At 39.6% G+C, this 22,629-nt stretch overlaps 2 protein-coding genes across 4 annotated transcripts in view; both read right to left on the bottom strand.

Moving 5' to 3' along the window:
* HGD (homogentisate 1,2-dioxygenase) overlaps positions 1-12,431 on the bottom strand; it is a 47,278-nt gene extending 34,847 nt beyond the window's left edge. The window contains exons 1-3 of the mRNA XM_006146705.3: positions 12,177-12,431; positions 5,893-5,964; positions 4,389-4,477 (exon numbers count right to left, since the gene is read on the bottom strand). Of these exons, the coding sequence (XP_006146767.1) occupies positions 4,389-4,477; positions 5,893-5,964; positions 12,177-12,191 (176 nt within the window). The 5' untranslated portion in view covers positions 12,192-12,431. The remainder of the gene's footprint in view (positions 1-4,388; positions 4,478-5,892; positions 5,965-12,176) is intronic.
* Positions 12,432-14,582: 2,151 nt separating this feature from the next.
* RABL3 (RAB, member of RAS oncogene family like 3) overlaps positions 14,583-22,629 on the bottom strand; it is a 63,549-nt gene continuing 55,502 nt past the window's right edge. The window contains exons 7-10 of one of the 3 annotated variants that reach the window (XR_001370242.2): positions 22,107-22,145; positions 21,434-21,529; positions 19,836-19,973; positions 14,583-14,977 (exon numbers count right to left, since the gene is read on the bottom strand). Coding sequence is in view for 2 of the 3 variants with exons in the window: in XM_027771129.1 (XP_027626930.1) it covers positions 21,464-21,529; positions 22,107-22,145 (105 nt within the window). In the remaining variant the exon portion in view is untranslated. Of the gene's footprint in view, positions 14,978-19,835; positions 19,974-20,640; positions 21,530-22,106; positions 22,146-22,629 lie in introns of those variants that run through there. The other 2 variants (XM_027771129.1, XM_006146703.2) reach the window with 2 other exon arrangements.

Below are 22,629 nucleotides of genomic sequence, written 5' to 3'. Positions count from 1 at the left end.
GAAGACTTAGGGTAATGTTCTCTGTGATTAACAGACTGGCCCAGGAAGTCCCATCAGGAAGACACTCAAGATAACACTCTGGGGGCTTGCTGAGAGGCTGACATAGCATCTCTCCTAACTGGCCACTTGCTGCCCATTGCCCTGGCCTTTTCTCATCTTTCCACTCCACCCACCACTCTTCAGGTTGTTAGTCTCATGCAGCCAAAACAATGAAAAATTGTCTTTCCCAGCAACTGTGAAAGAAGAAGTACTTTCAGGTTTATCTGTGTAGGAAAAGCCATAGAAAATATATACACTGTAGGTTACTAATCCTTGCTCTGGAAGGTAAGGAGAATGACTTCTATGTTGATTGATAAAATGTGGATGATATCTGTATTTTAAAAATCTAAATAGATTTTTTTCTCTCCTATAATTGTGAAAGTAAGACCCACCAGTGGTAAAAATAATTTAAGTAATTCAAAGGTCCTGAAAAATAAATGACTTTTTTTTTTTTTTTTTGCTATAGGGCACTTGTGCTCGCCAGACAGACAGACAGAGAGAGACAGAGAGACAGAAAGCGAGAAATCACCCTGCCAGGGGGTATGGCCACACCGCAATCCCTTCTCCTCCATTCTCTTCTCAGGATCTTGGGCATGCATGCACACTTGCCTGGCTTGTGTTTAAGCCACCGGGTCTGGGACTCGAACAGAGGTCAACTACGTGGGAGTCAGAGACATAGCCATTACACTAACTGCTGGTCCCAAATAAATGGCTTTTCATCCTCCAATTTCTTTGGGGCTATTCCTCAGAGACATTAGATGCTAACACTTTTATTGTAATTCTCTCAAGTATTTCCAATGCACACATAAGCAAAATTGCCAAATATCTGATGACTATATTTTCATACCAATAGTGTGTAAGAGTGCCTGATGACCTATATCCTTACAAATATGGAGTATTATTTCATATTTCCCTTATTATGAATAAAGTTGATAATCTGTTCATTTGTTTACTGGGTCTTTGTACTTTTTCTATGAATTATTTATATAATTCTTTTTTTTTCTATTGGGTTGTCTTTTTGATATTAATTTGGAAGAGATTTAAGTAACTTCTATACTTTGAAATTATGAGCACATGGCCATGGTTATTATAATACATTTACGACTTTGTTTGTTTTTCTTTCTTTTCTTTTAGTTTTTAAGTTTCACTATATTCATATGTCAAGGCCTGATCCAAAAATCTTTCTGCCAGGATCAGATCTCAGGCTTTAGAAAAGGAAGAAGACCCTGATGAAGAAATCCTGGCTGATTCCTCCAGGTGAGGAGAACATCAGGTGAAGTTGAGGAGGACACTGAAACTAAGAGATCCCCAAGTCCTTCTAGAGGCCATTACCCCATCAAGGTGCAGGAGGAAGAGGGACCCTACTTCTGATGATCAAAGACCGGATTTGCTTTAAAAGGCTTTGGCCCTTTAAGCCCAAAGACAGCCCATCTCAGTGGATGGAGTTGTCCTGGCCCAAAAAACAAAAAAGAGCCATCTAGGAAATAAATGGGCTAGATCCATTCAGTTTCCATTTGATTCTTCCAGTTCTTGATGATCTGACCTCAGACACTGGCCTTACCGAGCCTCTCCAGCTCCCAGTAGTATGTGGCATCCAGTGTATGTGCATATGTCTAAGAAACAGCTGTGTAACCCTGGGTGCCGTGTTCTTCATCCTTATCTTCTGGAATTGTTGCAAGGACTCAAGGAATTCGTGTACTTAAACTGGCATACAGTTGGTGCTCATTTAGCAGATGCTTGTTGAATTGTCTGTCCTTCCTTATTATCTGGATTTTTGTCACAGTCCAAATTGTCCATATTTTCTAGCCTGACTCTCACCCAAAGATTCAGTTAACTTACCTAGTAAAAATAAATCCCCGATAGACAAACTCACTAATAGTTCTGTGGTGGCTCTGAACTCTGTGCCTTAAGCAGTAACTAATAATTTCAGGCTGGGCCACCTATGGATGAGACTAGTCCCATCTTTCCACTGGGAATCTGGAGCATTTTCACAACATTCTTGTGAATACCTTTGGAAAGTTATAAACAGATGGGTGAGCTATGCCTAGTGTCCCTTATTTTTTTTTTTTTTTTAAGTTGGATATATAAAACTCCCTAGGTAGCACTACATTGCCCTGGACAGAGATTTAATTCTGATTCAGGGAACAATGCCAGCTTCTTAATGAAATGCCAACAGCTCCTTTTCAGCCTCCTGGAACAGAGCTCAGGTCCTGCTGGCTGCAGATACTGCTGAATAATGGGAGCAGGCAGCAGAATTCAGAGACCAGGTGGCCTGTGAGTGGATGGACCATAAAGTCAAGAACATAGTCAGGAGGGCAGGTTGTCATAAATTAGAGTGGACAGGAATTGTCTGTGTGCTTACCTTGCCTTGTCTATTTGGGTTTGCAGAGAGGGATGATTAAATAGCGATAGAATTAACTACGGATTTTTGACATATATGGGGCAGTTTCTTCGTCTCTCCTTCCCTCCCTCCATGTACTTATCTATCGAGAGAAAAGCAATATTGATACCGACATTGTAACACAGCACCTGTCGTATCTCATGCTTGGGTCTCTGACAGCTTTCTAGGGATACCGTGGAACTGAGGTGGAGACTGCTGTGGTGGCAATAGTGGTGATTGTGGTGATAACTAACATTACATGAGCACTATCCGTGTACCAGGCAGTGTGCTGAACACTCGGTACACATTCTTTCCTTTACCCTTCACCACAACTGTGAAAGCATAGGTTGAATATCTCTTATCTGCAGTGCTCAGGACCTGATATGTTCAGATTTTTGATTTTCAGTTTTTTTTTTTTTTTTTCTTTAGGGCACGCGCGCCTGCCTTTGCTATAGGGCACGTGCGCTTGCCAGACAGACAGAGAGAGACGAGAGACAGAAAGTGAGAAATCACCCTCCAGGGGGGATGGCCACGCCGCAATCCCTTCTCCTCCATTCTCCTCTCGGGATCTTAGGCACGCACGCACATGCGCCCAGCGTGAGTTTTAAGCCACTGGGTCCGGGACGCGAACCGCAGTTGACTACATGGGAGTCCAGCAACATAGCCATTACCAACTAACTGCTGGTCCCGATTTTTAGTTTTTTAATTTGTGAATATTTGCATATACAGAAGATAACTTGTGTAGGGACCCAAGCCTAAACACAAAATTCACTTATGTTTTATATATACCTTGTACACATAGCCTGGAAATACTTTTATATACTATTTTTCGATTACAGAGTTTTGACATAAAGTTAGGTGTGGAACTTTCAACTTGTAGCATCATGTCAGAGCTCAGAAAGTATTGAGTTTTAGAGTGTCTTGGATTTGGAATTTTTGGATTAGGATGTTCAATCTGTACTAAAGTTACCTTCATTTCACAAACAAAGAACTAGAAAGTTTAAGAGGGTAGATGATTTGCTGAAGGCCACACAGCTAGAAAGGAAGGAACCAACACCGAGGTTCAGGGAGCCCGATCCAGAGTAGGAAGGAAACAATCTTTATCATTTGTGTGGTCTCTTGTGCTTTCATATTATTGCATTTGCTTCTCAGGAAGACCCTGTGGAGATAAACCCAGTCCCTCCTACTAAGAAGTACAAGGTCGACTGCCCTCCCCAAATCTCTAATCCCTCTTCACAGATGCCTTGGCATGAAATTCCTACAATTAGACACTGCTTATTTAAATCACAACTCTTACTGCCTCCCCAAACCACATCTACTGCATCCAACCTGCCCCATAGGAGTTAATCAAGGGAGCAAGTTCATTGACGTGACTTGTAGGATTGGAGGGAACATGGTATATGACATACTGTGCTAATGAATGTGCTGGTTTCCAGAAAAGGCAAATTCCAAAGAGCAAAACCTTATTAATTCAAACCACAAGGGGCCATAATACATGACCTTTCAAATACCCAAGATTAGATCAGCCAATAATTTTCATGCCAAGAACATAATGCTTCCAGTCAGCTGAGGAATACATTGCTCGACGCTTCCATAATTATGACTTAATCATCATAAAAAGAAAACAACATGAAAAACAAAAACCAAAATCCAACTGAAGGATCCTTAGAAAGAGGTCAGACTCAGAAACATTCCCTGAGTACATTTGGATACAGGCTAGAATTTGCAATGAACTGAACATGTGTTTTTTCCTGGCTCTGTGTAGCTTTTCCCACCTCTTCTTCCATTAATTATTTGGTTCCTGCTAGAGATGAGGCCCATTCTGCTCTGACTATGCCCCAGAACATAGCCAGTAAGAAGCAAGATGTTGGGGAGCCCTGGAAGTCCATGATCTAGGTATCATAGGCAGCATGAAGTCCTGGTCCCAGCTCCCACAGTCTGCAAATGAGAATTCATCTCATCTTTGTACCTTCTCTTATTGGTGCTACGTGGACAAGTGAAAGCCGATCCTGAGAGCTGCTCAGCATACAGATTATATGGGCAGACTTGAGGGTTATTCTGAAAAGGAGGCAATAAACAACATCATTCCAAAGAATATCCCACTTTTCCACTAATCACCTTAGTCGAGGAATCCTGCCCTAAATGGGTATGCTCTGGGCCACTGTACATGACCATCCTCAACCCACATATACTTCTTGCAGTAACTTTTTATGTCAACTTTCTCCCTGATTATAAAAGTAATGCATGCTTATTGTAGACAATTTATAAAATAGATGATATCACCATTACCTCAGCAAACAGAAATAACTCAGTTAACATGTTGATGTATTTCTTTCCATTCTTATACTATAGAATGGGGAAACTAGGAAATGTATAATCCTGCAATAATCAGGCCTTCTTTTTCTCCTTTTCCTTTTTCTTTTTCAATTTTTCAGAGGGTAAATGTGCTCACTGGAGAGAGACAGAGAGAGAGAGAGAAAGAGAAAGAGAGAGAGAGAGAAATTGAGAAAGCATCCCCATGGGGGATGATCACACCACAATCTTTTCTTTCCCATTTCTCTCTCAGGATTTTGGGCATGCATGTGTGCAGACTCCATGTTTTTCTCAAACCTTGGGTCTAGGACATGAATTGCATAGTCAGCCAGGAAGGATCCAGCTGCCTTAAACACTGGACACCAGCTGGCCCTCTTTTCTTAAGGAACACTGTATCATAAGTATATTTTCAAGCCATAAAGTATTCTTCAGGGCAGGCCCTATAGCAAGAGGGTTAGGTTCTGTGCATAGGAAACTGGATTCCATATACCCAACTGAGGTTGGAGTCCTGGCCCCAGTGACTTGGGGAACATGCTGTGCACATGTGCATGTGTGCCCAGAATCCTGATGGGATGGAAAAATGGAGGAGAGTGAATTGCTACAGGACCGCACCCTATTTTGGTGTGCCTTTTCTCTCAGGTGAGTGTGCATACCCTCTGACAATTAAAAATTTAAAATAAAAATAATACTAAAAAATTCTTTAAGAAGTGTTGAAAATTATTTTGTTTGCTTTGTTTTTACTATTGTAAACAAAGTTAGTGTGAACATCTTTGTGCATGCATTTTAAACACATCTTATTATTTTCTCATTGTTTCAAAGCTTATGCTGTTCAAGGGAACTCTGAGAAAGTCCCCTCATCCCAGAACTTTGGGGGTCTTCCCAGAAATCTTACAGTTAATTTTACTAATTTGGGTCAAGTCTATTTGCCATAGGTAATCGCCATTCCAGTTTTCTTCTTTGTTTGTTTTTTAAGTTTTTGCCTTAGGAATTTTTCCGAATTTAATCTTTGTATTGTCATTGCTCTGGATCCCAGTTATCCTAATGACTCATGAAACAGTTCATAGAAATGAAGAGTGGTGGTGGATGGAGGTCCTTTGGACTAAGGGCTGGTCATCCAGGCCTACTAGTTGAAGCTCTCTAAGCATTTTACTCACTCATACCTGTCCCTCTGGTAGAGAACCTGGGCAGCGAGGGTCCTCTGAGGCACATTCGTTCCCAAATCCAGAAATATACTGCAAATGACAAAGACACAAATACCACTATTAATTTAAAGAACATTTCATCATATAGGCAGTCTACAAGGGTAGGAATTTCTGTACAGACATGTTTAAGTATGATAGTCTATGTTTGTATATTATAGCTATGTCTTAACATGTGAACCATTTAAGGAAGATAATATGTTTGTGTGAATTTTTAAAATTTCCAATGAATCAGAAGAGTGCTGGATATTGCATAGACTTCATCCTTAGCTGGATTTGGTCGATTAATGGTCTTATTTTTATCCTTTCCCAAGAACAGGTTAATTCTGGTTCCCTATGGGAGTTCCTGTGAGGGGAGATGTCTTGGGCAGCACAACATTTCCAGATTAGTGAAATCTTGCTGGATTTAGATTGTAATCTCCCTCAGACAGGGGCTTCATTTGCTTCTTTGTACTCTGTGAAAAAGCAACTAGGAAAGAGGTAAGTAGATCCAATTTGATAGCAAAACTTTTGAGGCAGAGTTCTCCAAACTAGTCTTGCTGCAAGCAGAAGCCTACATTATCTGGCTCATCTATTAGAGTACAAAGGTATATATGAAGGGGGGCCAGCAGGTGGTGTGGTGGTTAACGGTGCTGAACTCCCATATGTTCGACTGCCATTCACCATTTGCGTACTGGACCTGGCGGCTTGCTTTCTCACTTTCCAAAGCCCTCTCTCTCTTTCACTCTCTCTCTCTCTCCCTCTCTGGTCAAGTTAAAAATAAATAAATGAAGTTAAAATAAAATATATGTTTTTAAAAAAGCTATATATGAAGGGACTTCAGAATTTTCATGGAAAAATGGAATTTAAGTATGAGTTTATTTTAGCACAATACAAGTTGAAATGCATGCATAGTTTTTTCATAATATGCATTTTCCATGAACTTTTTGAATATCCCCTTGTATGTGTATTTATGTGGTTGCATGAAACTAAAATTTAAAGATGTGGATGGTTTTCAGGAGATATGCCAGCCCAGAATCTTTCTGTAGTGGTACCCTGCAGTGATTACCATATTAAGAGGGAGGAAAGGAAAGGGGTTTCTCAACAAAGCATGTTATCAGGAACCTCTGAAACTACTCTTGTGGTGCTTGACAAACCTGCGAGTTCCTGTTCACTGCCTGGCTTCTTTGTTTGTCCATAATTTCCATGAAGGCTGGAAGTATGCAGTCTTACCCTGGGCTTTATCCCTGTGTACCCTGTGCCTTGTCTCATAGGAGGTGCTCAATAGATATCTGATTGATTTATTTTTTCACTAGGAGCCAATTTGAATCTGAATGTCTGTATACTGCTATAAGTGAGGTTGAAGCAGCCCCTTTGCTCTAACTCAGACATCAACTGATTTTAGCCCAGGATAATGAGAGTGCAGTCTTGCTTGACGACTGAAATGCCACCATCTGAGCACATTCCTTTAAGAGATATAAGAAGGAAGGGCGTGGGTGGAGGGTAGGCCCTCCAGAGTTCTCTGCGGCATGGAGAAGGATGAGCTAGATGGAACACGCCTGAATGCGTGAGCAACGATCAGGCCAACAGCTGCCTATATTTGGAAGGACTATCAAATGTGAAATGTTATGACCTAAAAAGCAATGGAAGTGAAAAGACTCTTTTTGCTTTGCTTTCAGACAAGATTTTTTTTTTTGTATATTTGAAAATTTATCATCGCAAAAAACACCAGGCTGTATTAGATACAGATTTGTTAGCAGCAGCACGCAGTTGAAAATGATTTCTTTGGGGAAATGGCAGAGACCATCTAGCATTCTCATTCTCCAATGAATACAATTTTCTCCTCTCCAAATGAACCTCATGCTCGCCATCAACAGGATTGAATTTGAGAAGCTGAGAATTGATAATGACCCCAAATTATCTTCAATTCTGTGAAATGGAATTTTTGACCAGCCCATGATTGCAACCACTGAGTATGACAGTGCCTTTGCTTTGTTGGACTGTCGCATTGTCTCTCTCAGCAAGAGAGGGAGAAAGGTTTTTGAGCTGCTGAAAGCCTCTGAGCTTTCTAGGAGGCTCCGGTGGGTTTACTTGTTAACCTTTTCTACTCTCTGCAACTCCTGGCCTCAGAACAGAGTCCAGGGTTCTCTATGTGTTTGGAACAAGAGAAAAGGGAGTTAGCGTTTGCGATTCCGAAGCATTTGATTCAGACTGTGCTTTAAAACAGACTAGAAAAGAGAGAAGAAAGAACAGCTGGTGGTTTGGAAGGGAGCCACCCAAGAGTCAAGAGAGGTGTGAGTTTTGAGTCCTTTTCTCAATCTTAGCTGCAGTGCCTTGGCTAAATGGGAGGGTGGAAACTGCTGAGTCACTATCAAATCAGTTGGTTTTCCTAATCCTTTGAGAGAAAAATTACAGATGAGTTTATTAGAACTTTAAAACGCCATGCTCCTCACTGCCAGAGGAATCCGAATTGAATAAGCAGTATTTTGCAGCTGCTTTCTTGAGGCTTTGAGGTCAAGGTCAGAATCTGAACTCTGCTTTTATCAGCTGCGAAAACACAAGCACTCCAGCTGATTCGATGACTATGTAAAAATATACCTGATACAAAAATAAAACAAAAACCTAATGTTAAGTAAGTGTGCTTGCATGTTTTCCTCAGTTCAGATTTCTGAGTAATCTGATCCAACAAAAATTATGATTTCATTTCTTTGCAAGAGAATTATATGCACACTTTCTAAAGGAAAGAATAAATTATTCGACTCCATGCAACTTCAGTACCATCAGTTCTTTGGCAGCTCACTAGTAGGCAGCTTTTTAATTCTCACCTGGTCCCCAGGATATGATTTACTTGTCAGAGTAGTTTTATGAAGTGTTTTCTCCTGACTCTGATTCTAGGTAACACCTGATGGGACGAGCAGATGGTGCGCCTCACTTCCTTTTACTGGGCATGATGAAAAGAGAGCGAAGTCACAGTAGAGATGGAACTACTGCTACCTTTTTTCCCCCACTGTGGAAAGAGTCCAGTATTTCTAGATAACCTTTATGGGAACATAGACTGTAAATTGTTAGGGGAACTTGCAGACTATTTGCAGTAGGTTGAATTTTGGCCCTGGTTGATATCTATGTTCTAATCCCTGTAACCTGTGAGTGCTACCTTATATGGCAAAAAAAAGAGACTTTGCAGATATGATTAAGCTTAAGGACTCTGGGATGGGGAGGAATCCTGATTGTTCTGTGTCTCTTAGTCCACTACTGAGTTGCTAAAAGAAATAACAGACCGTGGCATATATAAAAAGTAAAGGTTTATTTAGCTTATGATTCCCATGACTGGAGAGTCCAAAGGTGTGGGGCAAACAACATGGCCAACAGAAGCAGAGAAGATGATAGGTGCATGCAAAGAGGGAGACCTGGGGGCAGCTATCTTCTTTTTATAACAACTCCCTATCTCTGAAATTAACCCCTTCTAACAAGGGCTAGAACTCATTCCATCTCATGAGACAGTACTAATCCATTCATGAGGGTGATGCCTCCATGGTACAAACACACTAGGCCTCATGTCTTAAAGGTCTCATCACCTCTCAGTGCCAATATACTGGGACCAAATTCCAAAATGTGAGCCTTTGTGGAGCAGAGGGTGAGGGAGGTCAAGCCATTATCTAAACCATAGCAGGATCTACCCTAAACATAATTAAAGAAGTAGTTTTGACTACAAAGGAGGAAAAGCTGATGTGATATCAGAAGCAGAGATTCAAATGATGTACTTTGAAGACAGAGGAAGGGCCCTGAGCCAGGGAACACAGGCAGCGTCTAGAAGCTGGACAGGGCAGGAAACAGATTCTCCCATACAGTCCTCAGAGGGAACTAAAGATGTTGGCATCTTGACTTCAGTCTAGTGAAACTGATTTTAGACTTTTAATCTTGAAAAGTGTAAGAGAATAAATTTATGTTGTTTCAAACCACCAAGTGTGTGTTAATTTGTTACATCAGCAGCAGGAAACTGAGTATGCTCTATCTCTGGCTAATCATTAGAATCACTCTTTAGCTTGTTAAATATGGACCCAAGGCCAGTGGGTCAAGTGTTTGATTGTGGGACCCAAAGTCTGCCTGTTAAACTAGCTCTTCATTTTAGAAATGAGGAAATGGAGACTTAGAGTGATAAAGCAATTTACTCAAGAACATAGGGTAGTCGATTTTGAATTTAATTTTTTAATCTTTTGTATTTTCTTCCTCCAGTTGTGCTTTTGTATAAATACCATTTCATTTGAGGCTTTGTGTTGATATAGCCACTAAAATGAAGTAATGAAAGATGAAGAACATTTTTAAAAATGACATAATATTTATTGATTAGAATGAATACGATGCAATCTGGCTTTGTGTTTGGATTCCTGACCTCTGGAACTAACCTTTCCTTGTGGGGATTAGACAGCAGGCTGGGGAAGAAAGCCTTTGAAACTGAGAACAAAGACTGGCATGCAATTTACATTGGTGTGTTGGTGCTATGCATAATAAGTTGCTTAACAGTTACAGCAGGAAGAGGTTTAGATATAATTTATTTATAAATGGTAAGGATGTTTCCAACCCCTATTGAACTTTCTCATAGGATTTTCATCCGAAAACAAGTTTCTATGCACTCTCTCTCTTCTAAGACTTCAACTACTGCCATTGACATGATAACCCCCAGCTTTATTCCCCTAAGCTTCCACTTCTCTGAGATCCAGATCTCCTGGGTGGAACCATTTGGCAGTCCCTACGGCAACTTGAATTTGGCTGAAACCCTGAAGGATTTCAGAACACTCAAAACTTTCTGCAGGGGGCCCGGCGGTTAGCGTAATGGCTATGTTACTGGACTCCCACATAGTCGACCGCAGTTCACGTCCCGGAACCGGTGGCTTAAAACTCACGCCGGGCGCGTGTGCGTGCGTGCCCAAGATCCTGAGAGGAGAACGGAGGAGAAGGGATTGCGGCATGACCATCCCTTCTGGGGGGTGATTTCTCGCTTTCTGTCTGTCTCTCTCTGTCTGCTCTGTCTGGCGAGCACACGCGCCCTACAGTGAAAACCTCTCAAAAACAAACAAACAAAAATACTTTCTGTAGGTGCTGTCTTGGAATCATTTCTTTGGTCTCCGTAGTATTCACATAGTCACTTTCTACTTCTCCTAAGACTCAACTTAGGTACAGCCTCCTTCAAGACGTTTCTCTTAACTCTAGCCCAGACACAGTTTCTCTACTATATAAATTTGCGGTGTCATGTGCTAGCGCATGTTGATGAATGAAAGTATTGGAATTAATGCTTAGTTAGGCATGGAAAACAAGCAAATTCTTTTACTCCAGTGTTGGTTTCAAGATCTCTGTCAAGTAGAGAGAGGTCTGATTCTTCAAACTGGCATTTTTTGAGTAGTGGGGAAGAACTTGGTGGGAGGGAGTCTGATCCACCAGCTAAGGTTCTGGGCAATTCTATTCAGTTCTGTGGGCATGTGTCAGGTACTCATGCAAGCCTGGGTTGGGCAGTAGGCATGGTTTGAGATACTAGGGACACACTTCCTTTCTCTGGGCCTAAGGCACCAGTTTATTAGGAGCCATTAAGATTCCTTTTTTGAGCCTTGGTTTTAAGATTCAGCCAAACCCAGGTTTTAATCCAGTCTCCATCAGTGACCTTGGTCAAGTCACTCAGTCTTTTTGAGCTTTACTTTCCTTACTGGTAAAATATAAACATGAGCACCTATATCTCAAATTTATTTTGAGGGTTACAAAATGAGTTGATTCAGTTAAAATTCCTATCTCCCAATAGCTTATAATGCACACATACCTTTCAACTGTACATTAAATAAAAAGAAGGGAATTATTTCCTAGAGGACATACTAGTGCTTCTACTGACCAAGAGCTGATTGTGAATCTCAAAATCACTGAACAGATTAAGCACATTTCATTGGTCAACTAGAAGCAATCTAGGAAGCTATAGCGTCAGGAAGGTGTCAGAATTGGGGGGGTGGGGAAAAAACAGTGAGAAATGTGTGTATCTATGGTGGTGGGAAGCCCTTTGGGTACCTATATATTCTCAGGGCAATGTTTAATAATAATTAAATCTCTTTTTCTACTTTCCCCTCCACTGATTGCAGCCGTGCTCATAGAAACCACCCTGAAGCTTCTGATCACTGGGCTGGACCAGGGCCTTTCCAAGTCCTTTCCAATTTGGTCACCCTGAGGCTCTCAGAAGCTTCTATAAATGAGTGTTGAAGCCACAGCAAACCTGCTAGGTAGTTTCTTACCTTCAACTCAGCCATTTTCCTATTGTAGGTGTGATGATTTCAAGAAACTCAGGCCCCGAGAGTATGAAACCAAAATGCTGCTGCTTCTCTTTCCAGTCACTCTTGGTGTTCTTGTTCCCCGCTCCCAATCACACTGTGCCTCGCTGGTGAGTAGGCCACTCACAGTTGCTAGAATTGCCTGTTTGACATACCAGGGAAAATGTCCAGCAAGTTGATTTCTAAACTGCTTACACAATTGCTTTTGATTATTGAACAAAGGTTGTTTCTGGAAGTTTGCAGAGGCCTAGATCCTCTTTGACCAAGGTAAAGATTAGCTAGTTATTTGTTGCCATTAGGAGGCTTATGACAAAAGGCAAGGAAGTTAAAGCTATCTGGGAAAGGAACTACAGCAGTTAGAACCTGCTGTGGGTGGTGGTAGATTCTCTGCTCAGTCCTGCTTCAGGTCAGAAAGGAATAGGCAGGGTGCTCACCGCCTTGAAGAGCCATGTACTCTGATCAGGTGTTTATACATAGTTGCCTGAAGACAGGGCTTAAGACTGGATAGGTCTCTGCAGGTGCCTCCCAGGGATGGGCTAAGGGTTTTGGGTGAATTGTTCAGAGCCCAAAGTACTTCACTTAAAAGCAAACTGAGATATTAGGGCCAGTAAGTGGTACAGTGGTTAAGGCACTAGACTCCCACATAGTTGACTGTGGTTTGAAACTGGACCTGTAGGCTTGAAACTCATTCTGGGAGTGTGTGCGTGCATGCCCAAAATCCCAAGAGGAGAATGGAAGAGAAGGGACTGTGGTGTGGCCACTCCCCAGGAGTGATTTTGCACTTTCTGTTTCTGTCTCCCTGGTGAGCACATGAGCCCTGTAACAAAAATTTCTAAAACAAAAAAGGCAAACAGATGGTTACTCTTGTTTCTTTAACTCTCTTAAAACATACTTAGTTTTCGTTTCAATTTTTAAAGACTTTTGTTTCCTAAATTTTTAATCCCGCTCAGAACTGACCAAAGAATTCCTTTCCAGCCACCTTCTCCATGACTTCTTTGTCCATTCTCTTACTCTCCTTAGTCATTGGAAGGTGGCAACTTCCTTCCTTAATATGTTGGGTAAGGAAGAAAACTATATTGAGTGCTTGCTTGTGACAGATTGTTTGATAAACATTTAATTTCACAAAACAATTTTGTAAACTAGACTTTATTATCACAACTCAAATGCAACAGAGAAGGAAAATAGGCTAGATAATTTTTCAATACAAAACCAAAGTTCCAGTTTTTAAAACTGACAACCAGAATAAAGGAAGGAAAGAAAGGAAGGAGAAAGGAAGAAAGAAAATCATTATGGTAGATTGCAAAAAAAAAAAAAAAAAAAAAAAGTTTCAATCACTTTTTTCTTGTATGTGTGATCCTTTGGTGGGGCTTTGCTGCTCTTCTCATTAAGAGATGAAGTCTTGGGGCCAGCCTGTGTCACTGCAGTGAAATACAAGCTCTGAGAGGCTGACCCATATAAGGGTTCTGGGTTTGCTTCTGGAGACCTTTCTGAGTATGTTGGCCTATGTATGCTCATGATCTAGGGCTGGCTGAGGCTGGAGGTGTATTGCAGTGTCAAGACTCTATTAGAAGTGGAATATGTTGGAATATTCACTTTGTAAGCTAAATAATGTGACTGAATGTATAAAAGAACATGAAATAAAAAATAAAAATATAAAAAAAAGACTCTATTAGGGTGTCTCTTTGTCTCTCTCACTCACATGAAAAATAAACTTAAAAGAATGAGGAGATGGAGTCTCTTTTATCTTCTGAAATTTTACTTTAGCCAATAGCAAACAAGAAACTAACAAACATGACACAGGCTTTAAAAGTGCTCCTGCCTTAGGACTTGTTCATCTCTTGCAACCTAAAAGCACTGTGTAAAGAAGCTGAGCTAGCCTCCAGAGGTCCAGACAACAACCTTGCATCCCCACACTAACTGGCAGATGTGTGAATGAGGCAGTCTGGCTGCCCGATGAGTGAGAACTGCAGGTCAGCCTAACCTGACCCAAATTGCCAACCCATAGATTGTAAACAAATAAAACACTGTGTTTTATACGACTAAGTTTTGGTTTTTTTAAAAAGCAATGATAGGTAATCATGCAGTCAAAAAATATGTGTGCAAGTTTTAAATGGCTACAGACTGTTTCAGATTGTTTCATTTATATGAACGGGTCTACCGAAGCTCCAGAGGTCCCCAGGCTCCGGCATACTGCAGGAACAGCAGAATGATTTGCTATGTATGAAGTGTTAGCACAGAGAGGGCCACCAAAGGGGCTATGTTGACAGAAACAAGTGACAGGTTGATAGCAAAGTGCAGATGGATCCCTCTGGACCTGGTAGTTGATATGTAAGCATACACAGATGACAATGTGATATTATGTAAGCTTCTCTAGAATTTATATGCAAAGCTGGGAGGGAGGGGGGGTGGAGACCCCAGCTTTATTGAGGCTAAGTTTTCACTATTTCTTTACTGCTGACTCAAAATAGAAAAGTAAATACAAAGGAAATCTCTCTCGCATATCTGCTTTTATCAGTACCTTGGGTCTCAAACCTCTATTGATCTTGAAAGTTCACCTTTGATGGTTAGAAAAAAATTTTGGGTGCCAACAAAAGACAAAGAAAATCTTTATTGCTTTATTTCTCTATAATATTTCTATGGTTTTCCCATTGAACAGACTTTGAAGGAAGATATAAGAGGTGCTGAAGTTCTTTCCTAAGGTTGGAGAGACTTCTAAAGGAGTAGGTGTTAATACGTTCTTGACTGATGAAAAGTATTTGAGAGGCCTGAAAATATTAAAAATTGGATAAACTTATTTCCAAACTTTAAGGATTCTTCTAAGTGGATTAACTTTATTTTCTGTTTTCTTACACTTTTATAACAATGATTCAATTAAACAAATACTTGCTTTGTAACTACTATGTACCAGGCACTGTGCTACACACACAAACACATTCACACACAGAGGATCTGAGAATAAAACATGGGTACAGGTGGTTCTAATTCAGTATCTAATGGCTTTCCATTTTATTTAGTCATACAACCACTTATTTAACAATTTTTGAGGACCATTACAACAGAGTATGATAAATGTTCTGACAGAGAAGAGTCCAAGGTGTTAAGGTAGGAACTGGGGGCACCTACCCCAGGGTAGCAGAGCCAGGAAGGCTTTCCAGAGGAGATTATGTCTGAGCCAAGTCACAAAGATTGAGTTAGAATGAGCACTGAACAGCCAGAGCAACACAAAGATAGAAAAGTGGCAGTACTGTGTATTTAGTAAACTGTGTTTGGGGCAGTGTGACTGAAAAGGTGTGACGTTTACACTATAGCCAGACTTAAAACAGGGGAGATAGAGATGATCACCCAGGAAGGGTAATAAATATTCAAAAAACCCAGTGCAAGAAGTAGGCTGTGTGTAGTGGTAGGCCAAACATACTGAACCAGAGCAGACTCATAAGTATCAAAGCGGTGAGCAAAAAATCAACTTGCTGACACCCAGGGAGGATGGATTCATGACTGATATGGGGGGAACGTGTGAGGCTGAAAACTTGAAAAGCAGAGGAATCGGAGACACTAGGTATCTGCTTTTCAGACCCGAACATAAAAAAGGAAATTTATTTTCTGCAGAAGCTCTGGAACAGAACTCCAGATGCACAGATGTCAGGAAGTGGAATGTGACTTATATAGGTAAATTGGGGCAAAATACATAAAGCCAAAGGACTTTATTTGGGCATTTTTTGAGGACTGCATCAGGGTACCCTGGACGAGCATAATTCAGGTAGCTCCAAACATGCTCATTAAGGTCTTACAATCCTTAGACAGCTTTTAAAGGCCAAAAACCACAAGAAGGAGGGGAAGGTTGAGAGATAATTATGCCAGTTGCTTCGGGACAATCATCCTTGGCAACCAGGGTTGTTAACGAGAGTGGCATCAGTTCATGGCTGGACTGGGCAGTCTCTGGGCACATGGTTTTGCAGAACTAGGCTTTGGTGTCAGGTTGCAGTGGTCTCTGTGCAAAGTCATGGTTTTGGCAGAGTTCTTCAGCAGTAGTTGTTATTAAGCATAGTAGCAGATAAAAACATCGTCTCTGTGGCCTTCCTGGCTTGGTTTAGTCTGTGTTGACACAAATGACTCCATTTTGATTGTGGAAAACCTCCACAGGAATGGAACCAAAAACAAGTATAGTAAGTCATGATAACATCTCCAGCCTCCTTTTGCCACCATACTTCCAGAATGCTATCAGCAAGGTTTTTATGCTCCATACAGGAAACTAAAGTATTCTCTAGGTTAGTGGCTTATAAATCCTATACATTTAGACAAATAATTATTAAACATAAAAGGTAAAATACTTTTGGAAATTGTTCTTCAAATGAAGGAGATGTCTCCCCCTTTTCATCCCTATACCTATGAGTGACTAATTCTTATTTCTAAAATTAGACAGGATTCAGTACCATTTTGTCTTTTTTTTTTTTATTTTACAGATAAGTGTTTGGAGAATTTGTTCACATAAATAAACGCATATGTGGGACCAGCAGATGATGTAATGGCCATGTTGCTGGGCTCCCATGTAGTCGACCGTGGTTCGAGTCCTGGATCAGGTGGCTTAAACTCATGCCAGGCACATGTACGTGTGTGCCCAAGATCCCGAGAGGAGAATGGAGGAGAAGGGATTGCGGTGTAACCATCCCTCCGGGGGGTGGTGGTGGTGGTGGGTGATTTCTCACTTTCTGTTTCTCTGTCTTTCTGATGAGCACACGTACCTTATAGGAAAAACATCTCCAAAAAAAAAGGTATGTGTGAATGGAAAAATTTTATTATGATATCCCTAACTTCTCTTTTTGAATTAAATACAAAAGAATTGTATAGTGAGCTAGCAATAAACATTATTTTTAATGATCTATCAGATAACAATTCAATTAAATTCTTCTTAATTGTGTTGAAGATAAGTAATTAGAAACCTGATTGGAAAAGGCTTCATTATCCGGCAATTGGAATCATTCAATTTAATTAAGTATTATGCTTCCTGTGGAGGTGCTTTGTCTTAACTCATTTACTCAGAAAAGGCTGGGGAAATAAAAATGTTAATTTTATATACCTTTGCCCATATAATTATTTTTGAGAAAAATGTTTAATATTTTGATAGAGCATACAGAAGGCTTGCCATGAAAGAACATGCCTTGAATACTTCTTACAGAAGCTTTTTGTTTCGCTTGCAGTAACTCTGTATTTTTTATTTTCATTTTTTATAATTGTGGGAATAGATGAAGTCCTGGAATAAAACAAATGTTTAGAATTGTCCTTTAGTTGGCATCCTGAAGATATTTATACCTTGGGACAGTATACCACAGTACTATTCAAGTGAGAGGTTCATTTTTTCTGTAGGAAAAAGGTGATTATGAAGTAAAGTGGGAAATAAGAACCAGCATTGAACTGCATTCACAAGCAGATCAATTTTAACAAATATACATACATTGGAAATTCATGATTTGGGAAATGATTCCTTAAAATGATCTAGTCCTATATACCTCTTGGACCCATCCCAGTCTGAATACCACTGACCCAAATCAAGAAAGTGGAAAACATTCCCTCCAGGAAGCTGAGGATGCAAAGTAACATTTAACTGGTCTTCAAGGCAATCCCTCCAGAATGAAATTAGAGGACGGAGAAGTCCAGGACAGATGTCTCCAAGAAAAAGATGGAATTGATAGGTTACCTGATATACGTGATGGTACTGAGCAAGGTTTTTTTGTTTCTTTTTTTTCTCTTAGAATTTAGGAGTTCCATTCTTTACCAATACTGATCAATGACTTTAGTAAAGCTTAGTGATAACCAGCTGAGAAAACTAACATGGTACAAGGTGGGGGAGGGGGGGTTAGGGGGAGTTACATAAGATGCCAAGGCACTGGTGAGAAATAGATACACTTGGAGGGAAGAAAGTAGCAGTAACAGAAATGACAAAGACAAGCATGTCCTGTTACGCAATTAGAAGGTGGGACAATCATTTCAAGTTCAACCTGGCAGTCTTGGGAGGGGCAGTGGCTCAGTTCATTAAGGTGAGATCAGGTTTGGAGACAAAGATAAATTTTTAAAAATCTTATTTACTTAGGGAGAGGGAGAGATTTCTAAACCCAGGGCTTCCCACAGGGCTCCAATATTTTAATTCAGCTGGGCCAAAGATGAATTTTGATGACCTCTGCTGTAATGGTATTCATAAAGTACAGAATCTACAACTTTTGTATTTACTTTTTGATGAGTTTATCAGTCTTTTTCAAAGACTACATCCTGAGCACTGGCATAGGAATCACCTGGTTGGCCTGCCAGAAATACAAAATCCTGGTCTTACCACAAAAGTATAAGAATGGGTGAGAAAGAGCAGAGGAATTCTGAAATCTGCATTTTAAACAAGCACTTCATGGGATTTTTATATACTTTTGAGTTTGAAAGTCATTGACTTCAACTAAGCCCTTAAGTGAGGTGCAGATTAATTATAACTGGAAGTCTGATCCTTTCCTATTCCAAGGAGCAACCCTGACAGACTCAGGCTCCAGGTATTTTGCATAAGCCAACATACAGTGGGACACCAGAGGCCCAGGGCTTGACTTCCTAGAACCTCTTCTCTCTCACTACAGTGACTTAGCTCAGTCTTGGGATTAGAGAGATGAATTTTTAATTTCCCTCTCCTTTTTTCTCCCAAACAGTATCCTCCTCTGAATTTTAACAGACAGTAAATCTATGCAGACATCCTGCTAGATTTTCAAACTTCTTAAAATAGGATGCTACCTGTGTTTTAAAAAATTCAATTATGCAACCATTTATTAAGAGCCTTCACAAGGACCGACCTACGTTGAGTGCACTAACACACTACTGAAACACTCAAAATCTCAGGTATGGCAGGGATTCTGAACTCTCCATCTCAGCCAGCACATCAGTTCCATTAAGTCCATTTTCAGAGTAGTGTTAGGACACTTAGATTAAAATTACAATGCCTCAAATTCAGGAAATTCTAGGTACCAAAGTTGAAATTAATATGGATTAACCTCTTTGGGCATAGCTCTTCTTAGAGCATTGTCAAGGAGAAAAGATTCCTTTTCTCACCCCTTTGGGTGGTCAAGGCACCTATGACAAAAGATTAACAAGGGAAAAGCATGCAAATTTATTTAAATTTGATGTGACACAGAAGCCTTCAGAAACAAAGACCAAAGGAAAAGGGAAACCTGTGTATTTTTATGTGTATATTTACACTTGTTTATTATCTAACAGCAATTTTTATGAGTTTTCAGGAAATCTTATAAAAATTATGCTTCAAAAACCACTTTTTGAAGAACTACAGCTAATAACATTCATTTTGTCAAACAATCTTATTGGATGCTACTACTGCTTGGAACAAATTTACCTTTGACTATTAAAAATTAGTTTTTGTCAGAAAACTGTAAGTCACAGAATCAAGCCTGGCAGCCAGAAGAAATGGAATTAAGAAACACTTAATTTTTTTGAGGTTGAACCTGGAACCATCAGTGATGGGTTTTCATTTTATTTTGTAGTAAGGGAGAAAATAAATTAGTTTAGTTTTTTTTTTTTTTTTTTTTTTTGTAAGGGAAAGAAGGAGGAATAAAAGAGACAGGAAGAAAGTGGTTTCCGACTTACTTTTTAAGGGAGGTATGAAGAGCTTTGGTTGGATTAGGCTTTCGTACTGTATTTTGTTTCTTTTTCCCAACCGTACAGCTGCTGTCACAATACACTTGTGCCAAATTCCACGTACAGATCATGGTTTGCACAGCTTTCCTTTATGTCAAAAAAGAAAATAGGGCTAAGTCTTGTCAGAGATGAAGTAAAGAAAGACTGGAGAATAGTCTAGCTAGTGAGAAGTGCTTTAAAATCCTTTTCAAATTCCCAAGTCTGCCCTTCTGAAAACACTCTCTAACATTATTTCAATAACCTTTTTCAGCATACCTTGATTTCCGAAATACTTATGAAATTTAATTAAAATGGAATTGAAAGTGAATTTTTCCCTTAGTTTTAAAATAAGAAACTGAAACTGGGCATTTATTATTACTTTTTAATATGGAACAAAATCAAGAGTGCAGAGACTTACAGGAGAGCCAGAGAGAGAATATGGGTAATAAGGTGCTGAATAAGGCAGCAATTTACAATTTTCTGAAATCAGATTTATATACTAAGGAAGAACTGGGACAGAGAAAATTAAACAAGCCAGAAAGATGGGTTTTAAAAAAAGGAATGATGAACAATTATGCACACACACACACATACACACCACCCCAAAAAGCTTTGGAGTGATTATGAAATCTCAGAATCCTAGTTCATAATTCATGTAAATGTGTTGCTGCAGAACTTATTTTTACTGCTCTCCATAAATACACTGTTGACAAAGGAAAAATATTCCTATTTTACTAACTATAGTTAAGGGACATTTTCAGAAGTTGAGTTTTCCTTAAAAAAAAAAAAAAAAAAAAAAAAAAGCCATAAATCTCTCTCACTGCCCTTGGGCATGGCTTAGATTTCTCCTTACCTATTTCCAAAGAGAAAACAGTAAGAGACTGCAGACAGCTGCAACCGAGAGTGACGGAACTGTCAATTTCTCGCAGAATTCTTTTCTAGTATGGCTGTTCTCTATGTATTATTAATCTGTATTTATATTTAACTCCAGCTATTAGTCGGCCTCTCCCAGCCACTGAGCCATTTGCACAGGAGAGGAGAGAGAGAGAGAGAGACAAGGGTGCTATTATTAGGCATCCCTGTGTGTGATGAGGGTGGAGACAATTAAATAACACCATTTTGCTTTGAAAATGACAGCAATTGTTTGGGGTGGACAACTCAGGGCTGGTTAATGTAACCTTTCCCCTTCAAAAGGTAAAACAATAGAGATACATTTTGAAGTACTTAATTAAGCCTTCAGCAATGAGTGTGAGAAAATTCCAGACCCATAAAAACCTCCAGCTTTAGGCAAGAGTACATTTCCTCTGCAGTACTCTGTCTCTGCTCATTTACTGCATCATTTTGACAATATCTCATATTTCCACAGGCTTTTACATAATCTATAAACAGTACAGAAAGGTGAGCAACGGAGAACGGAGACAAAGTTTGAACCTCCCAAGCTGTCACTTCCTTTCATTTTTCCATTAAAGGGTGAGGCTGGAGGGTAGCATTTTTAGATGATTTTGTTTAAAGGCTGAGGCGTTAAAAATGGACACAACAAGAGGAAAACTGTGAAAAACTGCCATTACTTGCTCACTCTCCCAAAGGATGAGTGTCATTTAGTCATAATGAAGGTTCTTTAGTGCTGCTCCCCCAAACCTTTTCCGATCAGGAAAGCCTGGAATCTGTAGGCAAGAAAGAGTCAGAATTAAGTCCCAAACAGGAAAAGTTCAAAGGTTAATTAATATGCCTTTTCAATATTTTCCTTGTTTTCTGTTTCTATATATCGGCCCACTATTTCTTAAAGAACAGACTTTCTGAAATTTTACTCAGAAAACCACAGAAAATTAAGTAATAAGAAATTGTACCAAACAAATTGGTAATATCATCTAAATCAGAAAGGGTAAAGGTGATTCTCATAATACTTGCCTACTGGATAAAAGTTTTTAGAAGTTACCTGTATTGTGACAGACAACACTCTGAAGTCTCAAACACATTATTATTATTATTATTATTATTATTATTATTTTATAATATAATCTTATTTCCTCCTAGTTCTTTCTTGTTTCTCAGGCTTTTATTTTCCCCTTGCTCTTATTGTCTCCTATTGCATTTAATTTAACAGAAGAAAATCAGTTACCTGTGCCACAGAAATAGTTTTTAAAAGCGCCTGACTTTTAAAAACCACTTCTGAAAATAAATTTGAACATCTCCTTTCTCCACATTTAAGAATCCATTTTATCAAGGAAAAAAAATACTAACCTGATTGCCTTCTCTTAAAAAGTATCTTTTCTCTATGACCTGTGAGAAACAAAGATGTTAAGAGCTTTGCACACATTCCTGGAAAAAGTGTCTAACTGCAATGACCACTAAGGAGACTAACAAAATATATACACATTAAGGTCTTTTCAGTAGCTGTGCATGAATTATAATCTGGTGCTAATGTGATCAGGATTGTGGGAGTATTTCTACAAAGGCCTGCCTCAATCTAAGAAGCATTAATGACAGACAGAAATATAAAGAAAAAAGAAAAACAATGAAATAATGAGAGAATGACATAGATCTCATGTAATTCTTATAGCATGGCAGCAAATCTGGCTCTAAGTTTCTCTAGCTGTGAGCCCCAAAAGGTACCGAACAGAAATCCTAAGATAAAGGGAAACACTGGACTACTATACTATACTAGTCCAGCTATTTCTTAAAAAGAAGAAGTAGTGAGTGGCCATATCCCTAAAGGGGACAGTGATAAAGGTCCTCAATGTAGACAGATGACACAACAACAAAA

Source organism: Tupaia chinensis, unplaced genomic scaffold (genome assembly GCF_000334495.1).
Source record: "Tupaia chinensis unplaced genomic scaffold, TupChi_1.0 Scaffold000185_1, whole genome shotgun sequence".
Lineage (NCBI taxonomy): Eukaryota > Metazoa > Chordata > Mammalia > Scandentia > Tupaiidae > Tupaia > Tupaia belangeri.
This window is presented reverse-complemented; position numbering and strand designations above follow the sequence as displayed.